The sequence below is a fragment of the Siphateles boraxobius genome, unplaced genomic scaffold (assembly GCF_051911475.1).
Source record: "Siphateles boraxobius isolate OS27281-9 unplaced genomic scaffold, OSU_SipBor_1 11, whole genome shotgun sequence".
Taxonomy (NCBI): domain Eukaryota; kingdom Metazoa; phylum Chordata; class Actinopteri; order Cypriniformes; family Leuciscidae; genus Siphateles; species Siphateles boraxobius.
The window spans coordinates 6173967-6201561 of NW_027508711.1; the positions used below are offsets into that span (position 1 = coordinate 6173967).

A 27595-nucleotide genomic window follows, 5' to 3' on the forward strand; every position below is an offset into this window, starting at 1 on the left:
TTTGGTGTATATTGTTCATTTTTATTTTATATGGCAAAATCTTCATTCATAAAGCAGAAGTTTGCAAATGATATTTTATCCTCCTATCCCCACTTTGAAATTGAATTAAACTCACTTATTAAATCTCTTTATTAGAATAAAAAAAAACGAAATATTATTAAGAAATATTTAAAGAAAATCCTTGTATTTAGAAGCTTTCCTAGTGTATCAGTTTCTATAGTTATTGTATTAATACAATTGTTCTGTCGTTTCACAGCTTATGTTTTGTTTATGTTGTTTTTGTAACTGTTTAGATTTTTTTATTAAATGTATTGTTAATTATTAGTCAATTTGTTGTGATACATCACTGAAATATGTTGTAATTTTTATTATTGTAGATTATATAGTCAAATCCTGAATCTAATTCTGAACAATTGAAACTGACTCACTTGAAAAATCTATTTATTTTACTAAAAATAATAAAAAATTTGACTTCTTTCTTTGGCACCAAGATAAGTATCATGTCAAATAAATGTTTGTATATTTTCCACTGTTATAAAATATTTAAAATAAACAAAATGTCATCATGAGACCTAGAAAAAACAGTTTTGGTAATTATATCATGTTTGGTGCATAAGAAGCATATTACAATTTAGTTTTTTATTATTTATGGAAAACATTTTAGTTATATTTTATCATTTTATCATGTCAAATTATGATTATTATTATAGTATATAGCTTGTTTAGTATCACAGAAACACCAAGGGTTTCCAAAGACACTGGATAGAGATATTCTCATATACGTTAATAAAACATCCACTGACGAAAAAAAGGTATTGAGGGTCAGGAGGATTTTTTTTTAGCACGGTTTGCCACAAATGGTGCAATGTCTGCAGTGACGCAGGGAGGATACATTTATTATAGATTTTTTCATAGATTAACGATGCAATTTTTTGTTAAACTTGTAAAATTTAAAATACTTTTTTCCCCCCTTGGACCTTCTGACATGATACTCGTGTCCTCATAATGAAGCTGAAATCATTTATTTGAAGGCATGTATTTTGCCTAAATATACACCATTATTTGTATAGGATCCCTTCTTTAACGCCAGGTACAGACCTGTACAAATACAGGTCCTTCTCAAAAAATTAGCATGTTGTGATAAAGTACATTATTTTCCATAATGTAATGATAAAAATCAGACTTTCATATATTTTAGATTCATTGCACACCAACTGAAATATTTCAGGTCTTTTATTGTTTTAATACTGATGATTTTGGCATGCAGCTCATGAAAACCCAAAATTCCTGTCTCAAAAAATTAGCATATTTCATCCGACCAATAAAATAAGTGTTTTTAATACAAAAAAAGTCAACCTTCAAATAATTATGTTCAGTTATGCACTCAATACTTGGTCGGGAATCCTTTTGCAGAAATGACTGCTTCAATGCGGCGTGGCATGGAGGCAATCAGCCTGTGGCACTGCTGAGGTGTTATGGAGGCCCAGGATGCTTCGATAGCGGCCTTAAGCTCATCCAGAGTGTTGGGTCTTGCGTCTCTCAACTTTCTCTTCACAATATCCCACAGATTCTCTATGGGGTTCAGGTCAGGAGAGTTGGCAGGCCAATTGAGCACAGTAATACCATGGTCAGTAAACCATTTACCAGTGGTTTTGGCACTGTGAGCAGGTGCCAGGTCGTGCTGAAAAATGAAATCTTCATCTCCATAAAGCTTTTCAGCAGATGGAAGCATGAAGTGCTCCAAAATCTCCTGATAGCTAGCTGCATTGACCCTGCCCTTGATAAAACACAGTGGACCAACACCAGCAGCTGACATGGCACCCCAGACCATCACTGACTGTGGGTACTTGACACTGGACTTCAGGCATTTTGGCATTTCCTTCTCCCCAGTCTTCCTCCAGACTCTGGCACCTTGATTTCCGAATGACATGCACAATTTGCTTTCATCCGAAAAAAGTACTTTGGACCACTGAGCAACAGTCCAGTGCTGCTTCTCTGTAGCCCAGGTCAGGCGCTTCTGCCGCTGTTTCTGGTTCAAAAGTGGCTTGACCTGGGGAATGCGGCACCTGTAGCCCATTTCCTGCACACGCCTGTGCACGGTGGCTCTGGATGTTTCTACTCCAGACTCAGTCCACTGCTTCCGCAGGTCCCCCAAGGTCTGGAATCGGTCCTTCTCCACAATCTTCCTCAAGGTCCGGTCACCTCTTCTCGTTGTGCAGCGTTTTTTGCCACACTTTTTCCTTCCCACAGACTTCCCATTGAGGTGCCTTGATAAAGCACTCTGGGAACAGCCTATTTGTTCAGAAATTTCTTTCTGTGTCTTACCCTCTTGCTTGAGGGTGTCAATGATGGCCTTCTGGACAGCAGTCAGGTCGGCAGTCTTACCCATGATTGCGGTTTTGAGTAATGAAACAGGCTGGGAGTTTTTAAAAGCCTCAGGAATCTTTTGCAGGTGTTTAGAGTTAATTAGTTGATTCAGATGATTAGGTTAATGGCTCCTTTAGAGACCCTTTTCATGATATGCTAATTTTTTGAGATAGGAATTTTGGGTTTTCATGAGCTGTATGCCAAAATCATCAGTAAAAAACAATAAAAGACCTGAAATATTTCAGTTGGTGTGCAATGAATCTAAAATATATGAACGTTTAATTATTATCATTACATTATGGAAAATAATGAACTTTATCACAATATGCTAATTTTTTTAGAAGGACCTGTATATCACCAGACAGGAACTGAATTACGAAGACAGTGACACCCAGAGGGGGGCTGGGACCCTGAAGGCCAAAACAGAATAAAAATTATGTCTAAAAATAAACAATATATTTTTGATGGTAACTATTGTTGACACCTGTCACTCGGACTGATACTGGATTTTGACGGATACGGCTGTGTTTAGAAGAAGTGCCAAAATATTAATATCCTTTATTCAGAATTTGACCGAGAGCAAAGTCCTGGAGAATATAGTGCAATACCATTTCTGAGGTGAATATCTTGTAGTTAAATCAAAGAACCCCCCCCAATAAAAAACATTACCTCTTCATTTGAATGAAAAGCTGTTCTCGATATTCATATTCAACCCATTATAACCTCGTATATGAAGTACTATTTATGCTCAGGAAGTTTTTAAGAATGGATGGATAAATAATATTCATAGATGTAATGATTATTTATGCACTCCAGGTGGCAGGCATGTCAACATTTTGTGAAATGAACGTTTTCTGTTCTGCAATGATTCACAATAAAATAAATATAGAGAGAGACAAAGGTGTGACGAACATGACGAAAGAAATAATAGGCTAATAATAATAATAATAATAATAATAATAATAATAATAATAATAATAATAAAAAGAAGAAGAAGAAGAAGAAGAAGAAGAAGAAGAAGAAGAAGAAGAAGGAAACAAACTATATAAGATGCAATTTATGCACTAAAGTATAAAGCAATAAAATTATTACAAAAGTTTAAAATAATAATAAATAAATGATGATAATAATTAGGAACACATTTTAAATATATGTATTTGATCAAACTGAATTGTGAGACGTGCAACTGACGCATGACGTCATTTCCGATTCTGCCATTTTGCGGTTGCGGATCAGTCTCGAGCTGCTGGTGCGTTTCTTACCAAAAACCGTTCATTTATTCTAACAATTCAGCCCAATTCAACCGGAAAAATGTCAGATTTTGACAGCAACCCCTTCGCGGACCCGGACTTCAGCAACCCGTTTCAGGTAACGTCACAGTAGTGCTGTTTTTATCACTGTGATTCGGTGTTCAGCTTTTTGTGTGGTTTTTACATATAAAGTCAATACATTTTCTAGCCATTTCGATTACGTTTATATAAAATAAAGTAATTAAATACTAATATATTCTTTGGAAAGACAGAACTTGTTGTTTAGCAGTCACTTGTGCAAAAATCTTCTTTGGTGACTTTGGTGTTTGTTAGCATTTATAATAATTATTATTGGGTTTCTGATTCGAATTCTGAGTCCAATTCCGTGTTTAATCAGTCCAAAAAAGCCTTTAATGAACTATGAATTACATTCGACCACCACATCAACATTTCATTGTTTAAGGTTTTGTAATTATTAATAATATGTTTAGATGATGGATTCTTCTGAATTCTGGGTCTGGTTCCTAACTTGGGCATTGTTTGGGATATTTTGGGCTTTATATTATATTTGTAGTGTCTTTTAACTAGTGAATTATATGTTGTTATTGAAGCTGTCAGTGTCTGAGATGAATATGGTCTATATACAGTCTTTGCACATATACATGGGGCTGAATAATGACGTTTAGGGTCCATAAAGGTGTGTGTGTGTGTGTGTGTGTGTGTGTGTGTGTGTGTGTGTGTGTGTGTGTGTGTTTGTTTGGGCTGGATGGATTGATGGATGTAGGCCGCCCCTGTTTTGATCAGTGATATGACTGTGTGTGTTTGCAGATCTGGTCAGCTGAGGGATTTAATTCCTGCACCCTGTTTTATTTTTGTGCAGCTACATTGATCCAAACAAAGCATTTGTCGTCCGTGCACCTTTAATGCATTAGAGCTGGTGAGTTTTAGAATTGACCACTTTCGAAATTAGTTAACCCTATGAAGCCTACTGTGACATACCTATCTGGTAGAATAATTTCTAAGGCGTCTACATTACTACATACTTCAGAGCCGGTCCGAGCCTTTTGGGGGCCCTAAGCAGAATTTGATTTGGGGGCCCACTACGCGAAGTCACCTGTGCTTGACGATTATTGACACAAATGTCACGCAATAATGATACATTATAAATGAATACAGTGAGGTTATGTATTAATACAAAATAAATACTTAATAAAAAATAAATGCCTACTTAAATAAACATTTTTTAACTTTTACTTTACTCTTTTACTAACTCTTTGAAACTTCTTAAAATAAACTGTAATGCATAACTAAAATAATGACAAAACTGAGAAATCAGAAACATAATAACAGCAAGGGTTCAACAATGACAATTATTGTTGAAAACTGTAAAAAATATTATTTCTCAACTGTCTCAATACAGTGTAACTGTCCTCAAAATCTTTTTTATTATTATTATTGTAACAGACTTTGTTGGATTGTACATGACAGAATCCAACAAAGTCTGTTACTATAATACCGGTAATGATGTACTGGCGCTCGTTGTATGTGTGTATGCAATCTATTTTTCCCCTCGGGGCTTGCCGTAGATAGGAATGGGTCGTGCGCACTTGGTACTGGAGTGACGCGGGTTTTTGGAGTTAGTGATCTGATGTGTGGTATAATAAAGTGGAGAAGAGTTCAAACCGCTATGATTATTATTTATTCAAACTGCTACCCTTACATCTAGAAGGTTAAGTTCCCCTGCGGCTATTTTCTCCAACTTAAACCGATACCGTGACTATGCGCAGTTACGCACGAATTGTCTATGCACTCGCGAGGTGACTAGATTATGCGCAAGACTTAAACGCTGGCAGACACAGCAGTATTTGTTGGCAGGTATATTGATCATGAAATCAGAATTTTTTTTGTCTTGAATTATTCATTCATTCATTCATATTCATTCATTCATTCATTTATGTCACTTGTTTAAGTCATCTTTAAAAAAATTTTTTTAACTCGATTGGGGGGCCCCCTGGTGGCCACGGGGCCCCAAGCAGCCGCTTAGTTCGCTTATGCCTCGGGCTGGCCGATCAAAAACTTGCTTTAGTGTTTAGTTACCCTTTAAAAACCTGTTAAACTTGCACTCAATCTACTACATGCCTTCTGTTGTCTGATTGATTGTTTAGTCTTTTTTAGCAAGTAATTTTAGTAATTGTAAAAAAAAATGTCCTCCCTGAGGTAATGGTTCATGCGTCTTTTTGCTGTGAAATCTTTACTGCTTTTTATAAAGTAAAACGTAAGACTAACTTTTATATTGTTTGTATATTTCAAGATGACACTAGACTGAAGCAACTTATGTTTATGTTGAGTATCCATACATTATTATTATTATTTTTTTATAGAAAAATCATGTTTTAAATCATCATAAGTCTCAGAAGATCATCAGGATTTTTAGGAAGGTTTATTTATTCATCTGTCAATCATCATTGTGTTGCATTGCATTAGCCTATATGTTTTAAAACTACAGAGCCTTGATCATCAAACTAAAGCAAATAATCTTACCAAGACATTAGCAGATACACAATAACGACTGATATTTATGCATTTTATGTAAGTAGTCTGTTACACTGTAAAAAGATCTCATTGATTTACATTACAAACAATCCGAATTTCTTCTTACTTTTTGGCCATATAAAGATCAGTATCTGCATCAAATTGCATATTTTTGCTCAGTTTGGGCCTCAATATTCTCACTATATGAGCCATTAAATGCATCAGATATTAATCAAATATGATGCTCAAGAAGAAACACACAACTTTGTTTTAGATTTTCTTTTACATTTTGTCTAAAGGTTCAATAGACTGTTCCATTTAAAGAAATTAGATTTTTCTGACTATTATTTAGGCTATTTAATATGTTAGGCTTTACAGGCTTTAATACACAATGTCCATCCGTCTGGAGTTTTTCCTCCATTGTTTCCCTTTCCTGTGCAGTCTCTGGAGAGAATCTGTTTATTTGACATTACAGGTGTTGTAGACTCACAGGTGGGACCGGACCCGTCTTAGAGGTGCAGGGGACAAATGCAAATTCATGCACAGCAGATTGTCACTTTTGTTCGGCCTGACAGGACATGATCATGTACACCTCTTTTGGTCACCACGGTCTCTCTCTTCCTCTTGAAACCAAACAAACCCACACAAGCGTTTGCACACACACACACACACACACACACACACGGACCATCATTAGCAGCAGTTTTGCCTCCTCTGAAGTGTTTCTATTAAAGCATACCTCTTAAGTCGTCATTGTCAGACTTGGAAAATCGTTAAGTTATCAGCAGTAATGGTATGCAGTCTGCCATGGGTTTGCCATGGTAACTCCACACCAGCGGCCCTGTAGTCGACCGGCTGTAGCGGCACGTCTCAATAATTCATGCTGCTTCTTGATTGCATTGTTTCTGACTCGCGTCTTTAGTGTATATAGTCTGTCTTGCTAGAAATGAGCTTGTAGATGTTGATTAATTGGCTGGTTTTTGATTCAAGACCTCATGTTTGATTGACAGACACACACACACACACACACACACACACACACACACACACACACACACACACACACACACACAGCTGATCAACCAAAAAGCAGCGTAAAACCAGGTGTAAACAGGACCTTAAACCCCTCACTTGCTTACAATCAACAGCAAGCTCGCATTCTGACCCAGTCCTAAATTTTTTTTAAATAACATTTTATATTCATTTTGTCATTATTTACCCTCCCTCATGCCCTTTTGACTAGAATCAAGATGATATTATGGATCGTCATTCGTCATCATTTAGTTTTCTTTGCATATAGTACATTGAATAAAATACTGATGATAGGCCTAATAATAATATTACGAATGACAACACAATAACAAATGGTTATTTTTGTTATCAGTATAGCTAATAACAGTCTTATACATTATAATGTTTTTATTTTATTTATTATGTTAGTTTATCATTAATAAGTTAACGAACTATGGACTCCTCCATCTAGTTTGTTCACGCTGAAACTCAGTCAGGGATCCGGTGTCTGTCAGATTTACACGTAGATTTATCCACTTATCTACAACAGCTTTGTGTAGGAAACATACGGGAAGTTAATCAAAACTTCCACCTTAGCTCTCCTTGGCATGTAAATGAAAAGACATTCTTCGCCCGCGTTTGCTGTTTGGTAATCATCAAGTTAAACATTTGTGACTCTAAAGGCAGTTTAAATGAAACCACAGAGTAAATAGACTTTATCCTGGATGAGATCCTGGTAGAAAGGAGTCTCACGTTCTGAAAGCGTCTGATGATGCAGCCTCATCAACAAGTAGGCGTGCTGCAGGATGTTGCAGAACTGGTGCACGGGGTGTGTGTGTGTGTGTGTGTGTGTGCGTGTGCAGGACTGACTGAAGGCATGCATGCATGTGGCTCTGACGGAGCAGATTTGACCTTATTACAGTGACTTCATAATGCAGCAACTGTCAAACTCATAAAACTGGCCAGCTGTGTGTGTGTGTGCAGCAGTACCGAAGTAGACTGTCTAAATGAGGCCCGTCTGATTCTGTCCGTCACTCATCGTAATGAGAACACGAGAAGAGAGAGAGAGAACTAATGATCTGATTAGATGGATGTTTCTGGAGATCTGGCCCGCTCTGCAGATGCAGGGGAACCTATTACAGTGAGCCACTGTCAGTGTGTGTGCGTGTTTGCCTTCATTCTCAGTGTTTGCACCGCTCCCTTCCACCTGGGAGCGGTGGTGACTAAGAACCATTGTTTTAATTTAGTTTCTCTCTTAGTCACTCCCGTCATCATCAGTGGTGGAATGTATTGTTGTTACGGGACTCAGAGATGGTTTCATTGAATGAGTTTCATCAGCTTCCACCCTGTGCGCGTGCGAGTGTGAGTGTGAGTGTGTGTGTGTGTGTGTGTGTGTGTGAAGATTATATAATGATCAGGACAGGTAGGCAGCTCACTAGGTTTTGGTTCAGAGGTCTTGTGTGTCACAATCATATCCGGTAAGATAGAAAAGAGAACAAGAAAGCCGCATACTAATCTGCATACCATCAATCATCCTTATCTTTATTAATCATTTTTTAATAATCATTTTATCTTTCAGTAATTACTACTTTTTCAATTTTATGCTACTGTTTATGTTATGGTTTTTTGTAAAGCACTTAAGTAAACACTGTTTTAAAAGGGCTTTACTGATTTTCACATACTTACTGTCTTGTTGCTTTCACTTGTGCATATCCGTAAGGTGACATTTTATGTTTCATGTGTCCCAAACAAACCTGCTTTCTTTTATCTGTCCTTTTCAAAACAACATTTGGCCTTAAATTTGAACATCCTCAATACGCTGAGTGTTCAGCAGATGTCCTTTACAACACAAGTAAACCCTTGTTTAGACAATCTTCTCTACACAAACCACAGTGGTGTCACACGGGCCTAACAATTTGGGTTCCTTCTGCATGTGCTCAAGAATGTTTGCGTTAATCTGATTTGCACCGTTTTCATCTCAGCTATATGCACCGCTAATCTCGTTACTGTCTAAAATCAGCTGTCATTTGTGTGAATACATGATTGCTGTGCGTGTGGAGCCTCTGCATGTCCTGAAATCATCTGTAGTCCTGAAGGAGATCAATCTTTAGCTTTCATCCCAATTTGCATACTTAAGTGATGCACTAAAAGTATGTACTTCACTTGTGAAAGTGCTTAAGTTAGCCTAGACTACACCATTATTAGATCATACATACATAATACAATTGTGAAATGAGACCACAAACCCCATTTATTTAAAATTCATTTTCATTTTACAGCCTAGTATTTATATTTGTGTGTTATTATATTTTATTTTTATACTATATACTACATCTTGAGTATGCAAAGTGTTAGTGTGCCGCTTAGTATCCCCGTGTGTGTCTGAATGTTTAGACACCCTTAAAATGCTTCCTTGGCACGCAGCTCACTAGGTTTTGAGACGCACTCACACATGTCAGGTGATCATTGAGTGTGACATCATACATCACTGTCTCACATTGTTTTTATGAATACAGATACAGTGTCTTCCTGCTACGACAAATGTGTATTTGTGTGCGGGACTATCCCATTAAACATTTATCATTACACAGTCTGAAATATTCATGGCTCTGGAGTCCTGACAGTCGTCACCAGCCGTATGAAACGGATCCGCCTCAGGAGCTGAGCGCTGCATGCTGGGGCTGCTATGGAAACAAGGGACTGCTTTAGTGTGTGTGTGTGTGCGTGTGGTATTGTAGTTAACGTTCTTTGGAATCAGTGAGGGAATAGTTAACTATCTCTATAGAGAAACACAGGAGTTTAATAAGGTCTCTTTTCTGCTATGTTTGGAATTATTACTAGTGTACTTCATACTGCACAGAACTGCCCAATTTAAAAAGTAGTATGTGACACAATATATGCTATATAAATGTTTGAAACAGTAGTATGCTACGTTATATCAGTGAGCAGCGTCCAGTTATTTTACATTTTTATTCCAATGATGATTTAACATTTGCCAGGCTGAGTAATGCATCACATTCATCACAAGGGATAGTTCACCCAAAAAAATGAAAATGTAGTCATCAACTTTCTCAAGTTGTTTCAAACCTGTATGAGTTTCTTTGTTCTGCTGCAGACAAAAGAAGATATTTTAAATAGTGTCGGTATTGTAAACAAACATTTGACAGTATTCATTGACTTTCATAGAAGGAAATCATATTACCTACACAGGAAAAACAGGAAGTCAATGGCTACCATCAAATGCCTGGTTACCGCCATTCTTCAAAATAGCATCTTTAGTGTTCAACAGAACAAAGAAATTCATACAGTTTGAAGCAACATGAGGTCGAATCAATGACATGAATTAATCTTTATGACTTAAACTATCCCTTTAAGTCATAAAGGGCATTTATGTAGTTGGTTCTGCCGTGTACTGGCAATACTTGACAAATTATCATAAATTTTTTGCCTCACATTCTTATCAGTGCAAAAACATTATCATTATTGCTGGGACGGTTACCGCAATACCGCGGTCACGTGACTCCAACCGCGGGTCTGAGCTCGTAACCGTCATCACCGCAAAAAAATAAAAAAAATAAAATAACCTTGGCCTGCACATGTGTGCACGTTGTGTCTAATGACATGGATTCATTGATTCTAATGACATGGATTATGTCTAATGATATAGTAGTGGCTTACATGGATTCAAGGTTTTCTAAACAAAACTTATCATCAAAAGATGGAGCAAATCCGATCTTTCACGAGTTGAGGAGCGCAATGTTCCATGACGCATAATAACATTCCATTCGTATTACATTCCATGCTGGCTATTTAAAGCGGTTTACCGCCATACCGCGGGAAAATCTTGCTTTTCAACCGCGGTTAGAAAAAATCCATACCGCCCCAGCCCTATTGTTGTAGCAATAATTTTAATATTAATAATAATTATACATGTTTTTATTGGTGCAGAAATAAAACTATTTATATTCTGAATATTTATTATCAGAGTATTGTTGTTGTTTTTATTATGAATAATTTGCTGAATTGTTTTAATTATTTTTATTTATATACGTATTGTTGTCAGTAATAATTTTGCAATATTGTTTTCATTATTTTTTTATGTTGATAATAATAATGTTAATGATAATAGCAATAATAAAAAGTGTAATGGTTAAAGCAGAAATAAAACAATGTCAGATAGCAAATAGCCAGAATTTGAAATATTGTCTAATAATAATAATATTTATTATTATTATCATTATTAATTCCATAATTATTTTATTATTTTGATGTATGTATTATTATTGTTGCTGTTGATTTAATAATTATAATAACAATAAAATTCATAATAATACATTTTGTTTTGTATTGTTGCAGTCTAGTAGTGGTTAAAGCATAATTAAAGCTATATTAAATTCTGTATATTGGTTGTCAGATATTTAAAAAATAATTGGTAACTTTCATAGAGAGGAAATATTGGTCGACTCGTAATCTTTGCTCTGAACCAGGGTTGATCTCTCCCGCTCATCTATTTATATCTTTTGCTCTGCGTAAATTACTGGAATCAGGCCGGAGAAAATTACAGGTTCTGTCTGATGTTCCTGATGCTCCGGGATGTAGAAACCTAGGACAGAATGTGTAGTATTTCCTTGGTGAAGCGTGACATTACGAGTTGCTCCGCTCATGTGTTTGCTTTCCCTCTGTTGTTCTGAGCTTTAATCTGATGCAGACTCAGCACTGGGCGTCAGGATTAGTTCTCCGAGTTGTCCAACATCTGTGTGACATTAGTCAAGATAACCGCGCTCTTTCCAAGCATGTGACGGCAAACTGAGTTTGTTTAGCGCCGGTTTAATGGTTGTTTAACAGCAGCAGTTAAGCTGTTTGTTGTAGATTCAGAGATGAATAGTGGTTATGTGGGTGGTCATATATGTTGTGATGTCATAGTCATAATGATTTCTGAAATATTTTTTTCGCAGATAGTTTCAGTCAATGTTCTTGCTGCTTTTACTCTGCAGCTAATGTTTGTAAATAAGATGAACCAAACAACTGTATGGTTGCCATTAAAATAAAAGTATTGTATCTTCTGTAACTGTATTGTTCAGTTCATAAAGCCTAACCAAACATCAGAAAGCACTTTATTTGCTAAGTGCGATCACAAGACACACAAGGAATTTGTTTTCGTTTAACAAAGCTCTGGGCACTTGCATAAATAAGATGCACGAAGATGCATAACAAGTATTCTCACAAAGCCTCGCCTGAGCCTCAGACGGCAAACCCGAGGACCGCGTACAGTCCCTGCGCTAAACGTCTGATGCTTTTTGCATGCAGAAAAGGAACGTGCTTTCTCAATCTAGTAAGCACTGATCTGATTGGCCGAATTTACTTTATTTTGTCAGTCTGTCTGGAAACAAAGTCATGTTTACAAAGTACCAGGTTGATAAGCACTTATGAAGAAGAAACAATCATCAGAGCATTTAGAAAACGAAAGATGCATAACGTCAGACAATCAGATTTAAAGTTTACTAGTAAAAGTTAACAAAACAAACCTTTACAAGTGTGTGCACATTGTGTAAAAATCCCTTCATTTTGAACAGACAAATATTTAAAAGCTGTTTCCTCTCTATGTTCTCTGCAGGACCCATCAGTGACACAAGTAACACGGACTGCCCCACCTGGAGGCCTGGAGGAGTATAACCCTTTCACAGACTCAAAGCCGGTGAGACGCCCAGAACACAAACTGACACTTACATTACATTTACATTTATTCATTTAGTGGATGCTTTTATCCTAAGCGACTTACAATTGCTATGAATGTCAGAGGTCGCACGCCTCTGGAGTAGGGCTGAACGACTATGGAAAATAATCTAATTGCGATTTTTTTTTTAACCAATATTGCGATTGCGATTTAATATGCAATTACTTTTTAAGTTCTTTACCTTCTGTATTGGTCGACAAAGACAAGCAATAAATCATTGTACTGTAGGGATGGGAATCTTTAGGCAGCTCATAATCAGATCTACTTTTTTTCTTATTAATTAATCTTAATAAAACTTAAAATATGTATTTAATTAAACCAATTACATGTTAAGAATTTTAAATAGGCTATAAACTAATATAGCTTCACAATATAAGAGCTAGTAAATAAAGAGGAACAAAAAAAACCATTAAAAGCAATAAACAAAGAGTGCTTTCAGTATTTAAAAGTAGGCTGTCTGAACGTTTTCCATTCAAGAGCTGGAGTGATTTTCCCCCTCAGTTTATATACGATAAGCTGCATTCACACTAATGAACATATCTCTTTTTAAATTGTAAATGTGGTTTGTCTTGCTGGGTTAAGATATAACTGACCGTGTTCACATTAATTTCGCGTAATAAAAGCATTTTGGAATGCAAGTACATTTAACCAATGAGTCGCTCACAGCCGCATGCACGAGCGCTCTTCACAAAGCGCACGTAAGTATTTTAAAATGAAAGCAGCTTCCTCAGTGATTTTTATATTTTTAATATATAAGCCAACTGCATTCCAAAAGACATAATGCCTTTGTGGAGCATTTGTAAGGAAAATTCCGGCGGCCAAGACCGCGCACTGCAAGAGTAACATCAAAGCGGCAAAACCTGTGCAATGAAGCCCGCGACTGTCCTTGTAATTCGCTTAAACCCCGAACTTTATGAAAGATTATTTTTCGGAAGGTTCGAGCAGTGTCGTGTGTGTGTGTGCGCGCGTGTGTGTGTGAGAGAGAGAGATACAGAAGCAAGCAGAATACGGTTGTTTCTAAAGCACGCGCAGCGTCATCACACATCTGTGTTTAAAAACGAAGCTCAGACTCGATTCTGAAATTCTCTGAATCAATCCAGAATTGTTGGAGAGAAAATAAATAACACAATGTCACATACATTAAAAATAAAATGTTCTTTCCTGTATGCCAGACCTATATGCGTAGCGTGCCAAGTTGATGCTTGATCTGCAGACTGCTTTTCTCTCGCGTGTCACGTGACCAGTGTAATCGCAGCTTTTGGGGTTACAGAATCGTGTTTCATCATATCGCGATATTATCGCAAATGCAATTAATTGTTCAGCCCTACTCTGGAGCAACTAGGGGTTAAGTGTCTTGCTCAGGAACACATTGGTGTCTCACAGTGGATTCCAACCCGGGTCTCTCACACCAAAGGCATGTGTCTTATCCACTGCGCCATCAATAAATTTGTCTTCAGATGCACAACTTATTGTGTATAAAATGAACAGGTGTGCACGTTTTCTAAGGACGGTAAAAATTAGAACAGGTCAAAAATACCATCTGCCAACACACTCTCTTGCCATCTATGTTTGAGTGCTTTTTTCTTCTTCTTCTTTTTATACATAGATACAGTATATACTATACTGCATTATGCAAGATTTCAAACAGTATAATGCTACAGTGTTGTCACTTCATTATGTTCACTTATCCATCTCAGAAATAAATACACACTATAAAAAAAAGATTTGTAAATAAAATGATTGGAATACATTTTACAAGACAATATGGTCACGCTCTAGATCAGGGTCAAATTCTCTGTTTTTACAACTATTAACTACGACTTTTGCCTCAAACGCCTAATTTCTGCTTATACATTTTTAGAAAGGTAGTTGTTAAGTTTAGGTATTTGGTGGGATTAAGGGATGTAGGATATGGTTTTGCTGAATAAGGCATTAAAGGATTAGTTCACTTCAGAATAAACATTTCCTGATAATTTACTCACCCCCACGTCATCCAAGATGTTCATGTCTTTCTTTCTTCAGTCGAAAAGAAATTAAGGTTTTTGAGGAAAACATTCCCCGGATTTTTCTCCATATAGTGGACTTCAATGAGGTCCAATGGGTTTGAAGGTCCAAATTGCAGTTTCAAAGACTCTACAGGATCCCAGCTGAGGAATAAGGGAATTTATTTTGTGTCTTATCTAGCAAAACCATCTGCCATTTAAAAAAAAAAAAAACATTTATATACTTTTAACAACAAATTCTTGTCTTGCAATAGCTCTGCGATGCGCCATGCATTACATAATTAAAATACTTTATAAGTACTGATAAAGAGCCAATATCCTAGTAATATGCATGCTAATAAGCAACTAGTTAATAGTGAGAATTGGACCCTAAACTAAAGTGTTACTGAAAATGCGATTTCATTTTGTGAGCAATCAAACAATGAGTCGAGAGAATGTGGCTGATGTTCACTTCTTTCATCATGCTGATTTCTAAAAGAGTCGAGTACATTGCATTGTGGGATATAGTATTCCATGGGGTGTGCTCGGTTTTATTCTGTACATTTTCCAAATTTGTGTATACGGTATGCTGTATACATATTGCATATTTCAAAATTAAAGTATATGAGTACGAGTAGTATATTTTTTCTGAACATAACCAGAAACCGAAAGAGAGAGATACAGACAAGAAAACAAACAAACATACAGTACCAACAAAAACATAATTCATGGTGTGGTATAACTAGTGAAGCTGTACCAGCATAGGGCTCGCTGCCCAGAACAGCCCACACTCACAGCAGAAACCTGTCAGTTGACTGAAGGTACTTATATTACATGTTATTTCCCTTTCCTTAATTGTGCGCATACATTGCTTAATTTCTGAATGATCCATTCAAAACACCGGCAAACGCATTCAGACAGTCTGGATTTATGAATGAACGAAAAGATGTTATGTTGATATTGTGTGTGTGATTAAGATGAAATTGTAAGATGAAATTGTTTTGTGTCTCACATTTTATTTTGTGCCATTATAGGTTCCACCAGGCTCCGCCCCTAAATCAGTCCCGCCCACAACCAATACACAGCCGGCCATCATGAAACCCACCGAAGAACCGCCGGCTTACACTCAACCTCAGCAGACACAGGTACATACACCTCATTTTATTTTCTATTTCATTAGCTTAATACACTTAAAATCGGAGAATTGCAGCCAAATGGGTTTCAAAGTAGAAATGTGAAGCTTGCATTCTTATTAACGTTGTCTAAATCATGTTCTCAGGTGATGAACAGTGCTTTATAGAGAGTTTCTTCATGTCCCTTTAGGATATTGCAATGCTTTTGATTAAGGCTGTACAATTGGCGGAAAAACATTTTTTTAAAATTTTTTTTATAAAGTTCCTGGTTTGCACTGCTTGTTTTGCACATAAGTGACTCAACTCAGTGCAAATGCAGAGATTGTTCACAGAGCTGCATTTATTGCAAAACAGGCCGCTCTGAAATACTGAAAACAATGGTGGATCATGAGCTACTCGCATATAAAAGAACACAGTGCCACACTTTACTCTGAAACACACAGCATGTATTTAATTAAAACGCAGTCTTTGTGATTTATTTCAATTGATCCTTCAGCCTTAGTTGTGGTGGTTATATTGTGAAAGTCTTCTATTGTAAGTGTAGTACTAAACGTGTTTCCCGTTCATTTATACACACAAGACAAGCCTAAATTATTTTATACTGTAATTGACTGCATAAAGTTGAGTATTGAATGAATGAGGCATTTATATAGCGCTTTTCATATGTACTACTGTACACCCAAAGCACTTTACAATCATGTCTGTCTCTGCTCAACCACCACCAGTGTGCAGCATCCACTTTAGAATAACATACTGATCATATTCTAACATTTCATCATGTTGAACTATATAACATTGATTAGTTTTATGTACTGTACATTTGCTCACCTGTCTAATAAAGTATCTCTGTCAAGTCAAAGAGCTATCGGCATCTCGAAAACGCCACGCTGATATTCATCCTCGTTTTAGTTTGGGACTCGTTTTGTCCCAAAGTCTGCTTGCCAAGGTCCATAATGTTATTTTAAACACCGTTGTCCACGTCTGTCGCCATGGTTACGATGGCAGTATGAGCGGAAACCAGGGATAACGCGGATATTACGTCATTGACAGGCGACAAGTGACCGGGGAATCCGGGACGAGCCATTATTTAAAATTTTTAATTACTCTGAAAATGATTTTTTACTCTGATTTTTTTGATATTTTATTATAATAATAATTTATATTATAAATTAATAATTTAATTCTTACATATTGTACCTTTAAACCCTCTTTTGGGTCCATGTGAAGCAGAACCCCTGATACAAACCTCATTATCAGAGGGTATTCAGCATCAAATCCTTCTTGATTTCACAGATATTTTCACCCAAATACTCAGTAGGTCAACAGAAGCTTCCAGCAGGCGAGAGCTCGGAGCCGGTCTGCTCACGAGTGAAGTTATGCTGTATAATTCAGCATGCCTGAGGGAGAAGGGATGCCATCCTCTAGACATATGGACACACAGTCACACGTTGGGTGTGCATCAGATGACTCACTAGCTCCCGCTCTGTGTGGTGACGTCAGATGCGTTAAGTTAGGACACAACAAGGTGACCAGGGCGAATCAGAACTTGCTGTTATTCATCCCAGTGTCTGTCGCTGTAGTCTTTAGTGTGCAGTTCACAGCGAAGAGTAGTTCAGCCTCAGGGTGACAACAGAAGGCTTGGTAAAGAACTTGTTGCCCACTGGCTTGATTAAACCAGGCGTGTCACATGATGCTGCCTTCAGGGAAAGCTGGGGATTTCTGAGCCCTTAAAATGACCCAGAAACAAGGACAGTATGCATCAACAGATTGGCTCTGAGTGATTCTTAAAATTATAATCTGGGACGCTGATGTAAATGATTGCAGAACGTGTTGCAGCTTCAAGGCCCATGTGTGCTTAGGACTTTATTTTTGGTTAAAGCTTAACTGTCATTTCAGCACAGACTTTACATGCTGAAGGTTTAGGGATTTTGAAAATTGTCTGTTAATAAAAATGAACATAAAAACCCATTTTCAAACTCTTCTGTGTGCATTTGCTAAACAACAGTATAGAATGCCAACAATATACGCTCACATACACCACACAATATTTACACCACAACCAGTTCTGTTTATGGAAGAAGAAGCTTGAAATGTTCAGTCCGGCTACATATTTATAACTAGCCAAAAGTCAAGTATATCTCACCGGTCACCAGCAGTGTCGATCCTAAAATAATCATTAAGGTGAGTGGCTGATCAAAACATTAAGACTTCATCGCTTGGATTTGATGATTTCCTGTCTCTGATGCTGGGTGTTTTTATATTGTGACTGCTGGTTTTATTTGGTAATCTGATGTACTGTTTCTGATGATAATAGTAAACGTGATGTTATATTGTGTTACTGTACTGAAAAGATGTGCATTATATACCTGTATTGATATTAAATTAATTTACTTTATTTTATATTAAAGATTAAAATAAAATAAAATAAAACAATGGCAGGAAGCTTTTAGTATTTCACAATTAATTAAACATTGCATTTTCAAGTAATTATTAAAATCTTTATAATTTTTTTAGCAGCAAATCAACATATTAGAATGATTTGAAGTAATGATGCTGAAAATTCAGCTTTGATCACAGGTGTAAATTACATTTTAAATATATGTATTCAAATATAATAATTTAAATAAAACCGTTATTTTAACTTGTAATAATATTTCACAATATTACTGTTTTTACTGTATTTTTATGAAATAAATGCAGCCTTGGTGAAAATTGGAGACTTTTAAAAACTTTTGAATGGTGTTGTAGCTTTACACACTTTGTTTGAGGTCAGCTGTACCACTGTAATCAGTTATGATATGGGTTGACATATTCAAATTTACAGTGTGTAATGAAGATATAGCATGAATTAAAAGGGGAGAATTACATTGTCTTCCCTCGCGGGTCTGATTCTGATGGGTTTGTGATTGGTTCTGACAGCTGTAAACAGTCTGAGAAGATGCCTTTGGAATCTGATGTGTGTTGTGATGTTAACTGTCCTGAAGTTATGTTTTTCTGTGCCTATGAGCAGTATTTGTGTTTTGTGTTTATAACCTTCTTCGTCTTTGTGCATGTAGGATCAGGCACGAGCCCAGGCAGAGTTATTGAGGAGACAGGAGGAGCTGGAGAGAAAAGCAGCTGAGCTGGACCGCAGGGAGAGAGAGATGCAGACTCTCAACGCGTCAGGAGGTGAGTTATTAGCCTCACGTCAAGCCTGGTCCATGCTGTTCAGCTTATTCTGCTCAGAAACCGTTCTAAAGCAACCTAACACATTTATAGGCCCACAACATATAAGGTCCAGCAGTGTATTTAACCGTAGGCATGGGGTACTTTTTGTCCCTGTTTGCACCAACTGGTGCTGGTTCAAAGTTGGTTCGGAGTTGGTTCAACTTGTGAACCTTCTCAGAACCTGTTTGTTTTTCTACTGACTAGAGCGCCCAGCGAACGACGTCGTTACGTCACTGTGTACGTCGCCATACGTCTTAGCTAGAAACGCTTGCAAACCAACAACATTACTTTGGGATTATCTCTAACTCGTGAGCCAAAAAGTCTTTTAACCTTTTCCTTTGATATGTAATCTTTTCTGATTAGTTATGTATCCCTGTCTTGTCTTTTTTTTCTTTCCATTTATTTGTTCTATATTGTGACTGTTTTCTTCTTTGCTTACATAATGTTTTCAATAAAAAAAACTAGAAACGCTTGCGCCAACTTCAAGCATAACAATTACAATGGCGGACTACATTGTGTTGCTGCAAATGTTTCTCCTTGCTTTGCGATCCTATATTATGGTCAGAAAAGATGTTTAGAACACATCTAAACCTAAACCTCATTTTCTTTTTTGATCTGGAACAAAAGAACCAAGAGATCTGAACTAGATTGGCTTATTCTGACCAAAATTGCATAGAAGTCAGCAGATTAATAAGTTACATTACCATTCTGTTGCATCTGTACCCCAGTTAACCACGTTTTGTCATCATGCTCATGTTGCATCATCTACCTCCTCCTTTCAATTTTAAATAGCTTTTTCTTGTTTCTTAGGGAGGAAAAACAACTGGCCGCCTCTTCCAGAGAAGTTTCCAGTGGGTCAGTGTTTCTATCATGACATATCGGTGGACATACCCGTGGAGTTCCAGAAAACCGTCAAGATCATGTACTATCTCTGGATGTGTGAGTATCCCTCGACCAATCCCATAATGCCAGCAGTCCAAAAAAATAGGAGCTACACTGAAACCAAACATACTGCCTATGAAGGCTAGACAACAGAGGCCATTTACATATGCAGTAGGTGTCTTAATGGTACAGTAAAAGCCAAAAAAAGCCTGGTTAATTATATAGGTCAGGCAAAAGGTGGAAAATATTCATTAAGTGCTGAAATCGTTTTAAAATAAGTGCTAAAAAAGTGTAGAATAAGATGATTTTAACTGGCTCACATAATTGTTTAATTGCGATGTTGAGTACACATCTGCTCTGTTTTGTCTGTGTCTGTTTGGGAAGTTTGTAGGTGTATGTAATAATAGTGTAAAGGCTTTAGGGATAGAGAAATTAAATTAACTTTATAGACTTCCGAACCGTTTGTGCCTCCCAGAGAAACGGTCGAGGTAATTGACTTCTATTTGATGAGTTTCATACTGGATGAGATCAGTCACATGATAATATTGGACATGCAAGGGAGGGGTGGACCCACCATGCATCATCTGATTTGAGGTATCATGTGACTAGTATCATCAGACTGGACTTTAAATTTGGCCTGACCTTGTTGTGTAGGAATTTGGGACAGAGAGAGACCTGAGTTATTTGTGCAGTAAATGTGGTGGACGAACTGTTAAAGGTATTTTCTCACTCTCTGGTATTCCACACCAAAACAGCAGTTGTAGATGGACTCTGTGACTCAATTTGAAAGCATTTTCCTTGAATAGGAAATAATTGCACTCCCATTATGTTTATAATTTATTAAAAAAAAATTTGCAGCAGCAGTAAAGACAATTTCGTGTTCTCACCTCAGAAGCCTCGACCTTCTCGACTGTGTATACCACAATTAGATTATCATAATTTGTCATAATTGAACAATTTATTGAATTTATATTCTGCATATTTTCTATTAAAAACAACGAATCATTCTTTATAATTGTGATAACCACAAAGTGACATAATTTGTAAGAAATAATTATAGTTTCTATGTTAAACAGCAAAGTAAATAATTAGTTTCTATGTTAATATATGTTGAAATATAATTTATTCCTGTGATCAAAGCTTTTCAAAGCTTTTCAGTATCATTACTCCAGTCGTCAGTGTCACATGACCTTCAGAAATCCTTCTAATATGCTGATTTGATGCTCAAGAAACATTTCTGATTATTATCATTAATGTTGAAAACGGCTTGATACTTTTGTGGAAATTGTGATAATTTTTAAGGATTCTTTTTGAATAGAAAGTTCAAAAGACCACCATATTAAGTTTGATCTCTTGAGGTATACGATCAACCTTTTCCGAAGGTCATGCTGCTGTTTACACTAACCTGTTGTTACAAAAACAAACCAAAAAAAGGCTTTTTGTGTGTGTGATTGGTATTGATGTGCAGTTGATTCCAGCTGGAGGATTCCCAGTGAATGATGGGTTGTGAATACACTCTGGCTCTGCTTTAGATTATACAACTGATTAAACAGTCTTTAACCAACAGTCTGGTTTTGAACTCTACTATTAATGGAGCAACTTCTGTGTGACTTTGAAGAGGGTTTGCAATGATTCTGTTAATATAACAGAGATGGTGAATGTTTAGACCACTTTAATTATTAACAGGTTCTTTGATAAAAACATTCATACAAATTATAAACGCTTAAGTTTTTATTTCATTTAAAGCATTAAAGGGTTAGTTCACCCACAAATGAAAATTATCCCATAATCACCCTCAAGCCATCCTATAGGTGTATGACTTTCTTCTTTCAGCCAAACACAATCATATATTTAAATTAAAAATTAAAAATATTATATTAAAAATATAGAGCCCATTATAAGCTTGGAAGAGCACAGATATTTTTAATATAACTCCGATTGTGTTTAGCTGACAGAAGAAAGTCATACACACCTAGAATGGCGGAGGGTGAGTACATTATGTGATCATTTTCATATGTGGGTGAACTAACCCTTTATGGTTGTTTAACAGTCAATATGTATTTTTTTTTAACACTTTAGTCTCTGTAAATAATTCCAGAGATTCAACAGTTTTGTGCAAGCAGAGCTTTATAGTGATTTTTTCCCACCACATTTTGTTCTATAAAAATAACACATGGTCTCTTCTCTCATGTTACTCTCTTGCAGTCCACACGGGGACGCTGTTTGCAAATATATTTGGCTGTTTGTCGTGGTTCTGTGTAGATGCCTCAAGGGGAGTGGATTTTGGTCTGGCTATGCTTTGGTTCATGCTGTTTACACCCTGTTCATTTGTCTGCTGGTACAGACCCCTGTATGGAGCGTTCAGGTACACACACACACACACACACACACACACACACACACACACACACACACACACACACACACACACAAACACACAAACACTATATCTTTGTGGAGAGTTGAGATTATAACTGTTCTCTATTTCTTTCTCTCTGAAGGAGTGACAGCTCTTTTAGGTTCTTTGTGTTCTTCTTCGTCTATATCTGCCAGTTTGGTGTCCATGTGCTGCAAGCCATTGGCATAGCAGGTTGGGGAGCCAGGTGAGAAAACACACACACACACACACACGCACACACACACACATACATGTATGGAGAGTATATATATATATATATATATATATATATATATATATATATATATATATATATATATATACTTTTTTTCTCTCTGCTCTGCAAAAACGCTAAAAAATTACAATGTTAAACCTTCAAACAGTAAATGGATAAAAACTTAAGCAAACATAGTGACTGAATAATTATTAAAAATGGCTCATAACAGGGTGTTTATTGTATTTATGTATTTTGTGGATTATTTACAGCTACATTTGAATTAAAAATTTTAGGTAAGAATCATAATTCTTCACATTGCTAATTTATGTCATTTAATTTGTTCAGATGAAGTGTGCTGATTTTTATGAGTAAAAAAAAAAAATGACCCCCATAAAGGGAAATTTGCCTTTAAAAATGGGCAAATATTGATCTTTATTAAAACATTTTTTTATCTCAGACATACTCTTGTACTATCTTTACATTGTTACATCATAAACTATGAGATATGATGACTGATCGTGTATGTGTGTGTTTGTAGTGGCTGGATCTCTGCGCTGACCGGTCTGAACACGAGTATTCCTGTCGGCATCATCATGATCCTGATTGCTGCCCTCTTCACTGCGTCGGCTGTCATGTCTCTCATCATGTTTAAAAAGGTGCTTCACCTTAAACACAAAACTCATATCGTATATATATATATAATATTTGCTTCACCTAAAATGCACCCACTTGGACATGAACCATAACAGTGTTATTGTTAACTACAAAAAAAAAATTGGAAACTGAAATAAAATAAGTTTGAGTTGAAATACTAAATTTGCTAAAACTAAGACTGATATAAAATAAATGTAAGTTCAATTGAAATTAAAATATATGAAATCACTAAAACTTAAACTAATTAAATTGAAAATATAAAAATAAAAACTATTTTAAACATTTTAATTAAAATACACACTGAAAAACATAAAAATAAAAACTAATTCAAAATGTTAAATTGAAATGCAAATTAAAATGAAACCTGAAAATATAATGTAAAATTTTAATAAATAGTATAAAGGTAACACTAAACCATACATAACCACATTGAAAATCTTTCAGATTGAAGGATTTGTAATTGGGTTTTCAGTTTAGTCCGTTATTTTTCCTGTTATTTAATTTTTACCAGGTTAGTTGTTTTAAGTACCTACATACAGAAGTTATATACTGTAGAATCAAACGTATGTGTGTTTATTTGCAGGTACATGCGATGTACCGAACCACCGGCGCCAGTTTCGAGAAGGCGCAGCAGGAGTTCGCCACCGGCGTCATGGCCAACAAGACGGTGCAGACCGCCGCCGCTAACGCCGCCTCCACTGCAGCCCGGGGAGCCTTCAAAGAGCAGATCTGATTGGTTCAGAGATCTTCGAGTCCATCCGTGATACTCTGACCCCGCCCTCCTTATTCCTCCTAATGTCCTTACAGCCATTCGTCAACTCTAACTGGCTGCTCAAGACCACACCCACTCTCATTGACTTAATGCACTCCTGTGACTGACTGAGCCCCAATGCCCCTCCCCTCCTCTCCTGTTCTTTAGCTGGAGTGTGTGTGTGTGTGTGTGTGTGTGTGTGTGTGTGTGTGTGTGTGTGTGTGTGTGTGTGTGTGTGTGTGTGTGTGTGTGTGTGTGGAGCGCCTGTCTGCTCTCCAGCATGTGTAAACAGCCTAAAAATAGTCACTTTATATGTTCACATCATTGTTGGGTGTTTGTCCCTGTTAGACAACAGGAAGTGATGTCATCAAATGTCCTTTTATGGGATCCAAGGAAAAAAGAATGATTATGCCCTCGCAGGTCTGTCTAACCCTCTCCGCGTCGTAAAATGAGCACGCTCACACAGTCATGCAAGTCCAGGTCACAATTTATCTCAAAATCAAAAGAAAATAAGAAAATTACGACCATTTAAGGTGACAATTAAGCATTTAAATACCCATTTCTTTGCATTACCAAAATGCAACAAAAAAAAAATGCAGTTTTGCATAATTGTCACGGAAATAATGTAATGATGCAACTGCCGTGTATGCAAACTTTTTTGCATTAAAAACTTTTTTTGCTTTACTTTGGATTTCGGGGTATAATATGACCTTTTCTTAGTGAGATTATCCCAACTATCCTGCAAATGAGCCACCAGTACATGAAGACGCTCATCAGATGTGACCGTAAACACTCCACGCGCAACTCAGAGGGTCTCTTCACCTGTAAATATATAAATATATATATATAAACAAACCTGTATGATGACATAAAATATTGACTGATTTTAAAAATATGAATGATTCTGAGGCTTTCTGGTTTCTTTTTTTTTCTAATAGAGTTGTTTTGGAATGGAAACTAATTCTTAAAAGCGTGAACCACTCGGGATACGTTCCTGCACATGCATGGGAAGCTTGCCGGGCCGAGGATCAACATCTCTCCCAGTCTAACATGCATTGGGATAAACTGGAAAACACTTTTTAAATCACAATTTTAAATCACGCCCCCAAACCGCATATCGGTCACGACACGTCACATTTATCCTGCAGATGTGTGTAAGACTGTGCCGTGCTAGGCCATCCCGAGCTTGGATCCTTAATCGTTGTTCTGAATCATGCCGTCATTTGACAGGTCCCCCCCCCCCCCTTTTTTTTTTTATTTTTTTTTTTGACTGGAGCAAAGAACCTTGTAGCCTTGGTTGCTGTTACCAAGAGACAGCCAAGTTTTGTGATTATGGGAAATGCAAATTAATCTTGATCTTAACCTTTCAGCAACACTGTGTGTGTGTGTCTGTGTGTGTGTGTGTCTGTGTGTGTGAGTGAGTGATAGTGAGAGAGAGAGAGAGAGAGAGAGAGAGAGAGAGAGAGAGAGAGAGAGAGAGAGAGAGAGAACAAACTTTGTTCATCACCTGTTTTCAGTATTGAGTTTGCATCCCGCCTTGGTTTGAAGTCTGACACATTTTGCTTAATAATTTATAACTTATAAAGGAATAGTCCACCGAAAATGATTTATGGGTGAACTAGTCCCTTTTTTTGTTTTGTTTTAAAATCTTATTGAGTGTGTGTCATATTTGAATCTTTTTTTCACTCATGTGCGGTTCTCGGAGTATGTGCAAGTTACTGCAAGTCGTTCTTCCTTTTATAAATAAATTTCAACAAATGGCACCTGAATGTTCCTCTATTTTGGTTTGGTTTGAAATTCTTTCCTTTGAAACCGGAAAAAACCCACAAGAATCTGTTGGGAGCGACGTGACCTCTTGTGTGTGATGCAATGGATTGTGGCTTTAAGCTGTCTTTTTTTTAAATTAGTGATGTTAGCTAACTTAGTTGAAACACTGATACGTGAGATGAATTGAAGAAAACCCATCGCGTGTTGTACTACTGCTACTCTGACATTATTTAAAACAGACTCGAGGGATATTTGTATATTTTGTATAACTAAAGGAACGGTGGCCTGTCGTCCTGAATTTCATTGTACTGTACAAATGCACTCCTGTCTCGCTCCCCTAGTCGCATGTTGAGTAGTTTGAGTTTTGTATATTTATTGTATTAACACAAAAATAAAATAAAAAAACAACTACATAACCCACGTGTCTCATTTATTGTATAATGATTGTCAGTTCTTTTGCACGACTAGTGCGCTTCTTGGATGTCTTCAGTAATATTTGTATTGTGTTCTGACCAATTGCGTACCTTAACCAAAGGCACAGATAGCGTACAACTTGAAAAAACAACTCCAGAAAGCAGTCTTTATAACTTTAGTGACTTTACTGGTGATTCGCTTCTCAATATTTTTTCTGTAAAACTACAAAGAAGAAAAATATGTATCAACATCCATATTCACATTTACATGCACATATCCAGCTTAACATTACGGTTTGATTTTGTACATAGTTCCTTTTACATACTAGAAATTAGCATGTCAGTACGCTACAACACAGCACGTTACCAATAACACGAATCAAGTGTGCTTATAACAAAAATATAGCAATAATCTCTATCTAATCATTCTTAAACACTTTAAATCACTATTTAGTGTAAAGATTGCACTTACAGACATATATTTCCAAGGTTTAAACGATGGAATTAATAGCCGATAGAAACTGCGTGCACGTTGTTCTTGACAACTTGAGGGAAACCGAAAGTAAACTATATAAACAAAGTGGAGTACCTTAAATGTCCAGAGGGAGGCGGAAAAGAAACACAGCTAGACATAAGCAACATGCACAGTTTGTAGCCTATATATTTAAAATATTTGATTATTCATGTTCAGAGTTTGGGAAGTCATATTAAAGAGTGCTTGCCTGGAGAAAAATAAAATGATGCATACATTTTTCAATAAGTCCTGTAACTTTATCATTGTTAAACAATCGTTAATAGTAAATCGGCTAAAATACATATTTATTTTCCAGATGATTAGGCAGTTTTAATATATACTCATTAATAAACTTGCTTTTTATTTATCCATATAACTACGTAAAATCATTTATAACATTTTGTAGTCTATGTTATGTCATAAGAAAACGTGCAGAAGGGGGAATATTTTCAATCTTAAATTGCATCTGGTGAAATGTGGATATCGCATTTTCTGCTCAACTTGTTGACTTCACATTTCTCTTAAATAAATGGATGTTATTATCAGTAATAAATCTTTTAATGATTCCTGCCAATCCTGGACGATTAATTAAAAGCTTTACCCACTATTGTTCTCTCAGTATTTATGCAATACTCTCAAAATTTATAGCAAATGTAATCATAAACACTAAAGACCTGACTTAATGTTACCAAAGCTCCAAAATCTTCTTTGAGAGTACAGAAACTTACATATTTCTATCCAAATACGTTAGGCCTAGGCCTATATTAAAAACGCGGTTGCACA

General features: G+C 36.5%; 1 protein-coding gene across 5 annotated transcripts; it reads left to right on the forward strand.

The window, feature by feature from the left end:
* Nucleotides 1–3574: 3574 nt before the first annotated feature.
* scamp1 (secretory carrier membrane protein 1) lies at nt 3575–26301 on the forward strand. 5 transcript variants are annotated; one of them, XR_013189667.1, is made up of 10 exons: nt 3575–3735; nt 12775–12855; nt 15911–16021; nt 19066–19177; nt 20027–20155; nt 22304–22463; nt 22600–22701; nt 23252–23369; nt 23951–24942; nt 25057–26301. XR_013189667.1 is itself a non-coding variant. In XM_077194630.1 (9 exons), exons 1-9 carry the CDS (start codon nt 3679–3681, stop codon nt 24098–24100), a joined length of 1020 nt encoding a protein of 339 aa, XP_077050745.1. In that variant the 5' UTR covers nt 3575–3678; the 3' UTR covers nt 24101–26301. The 5 variants fall into 5 exon arrangements, 1 of the variants encoding a protein (XP_077050745.1); XR_013189666.1 differs by having other exon boundaries at nt 3583–3735; nt 23951–24331; nt 24380–26301; XR_013189664.1 differs by having other exon boundaries at nt 3583–3735; nt 23951–24321; nt 24380–26301.
* Nucleotides 26302–27595: the final 1294 nt, after the last annotated feature.

Coding starts and splice junctions, on each gene's coding strand:
- scamp1 (XM_077194630.1), top strand. CDS start 3,679: ATGTCAGATTTTGACAGCAACCCCTTCGCGGACCCGGACTTCAGCAAC. Junction 3,736..12,774: donor ACTTCAGCAACCCGTTTCAG/GTAACGTCACAG, acceptor TGTTCTCTGCAG/GACCCATCAGTGACACAAGT. Junction 12,856..15,910: donor CTTTCACAGACTCAAAGCCG/GTGAGACGCCCA, acceptor GTGCCATTATAG/GTTCCACCAGGCTCCGCCCC.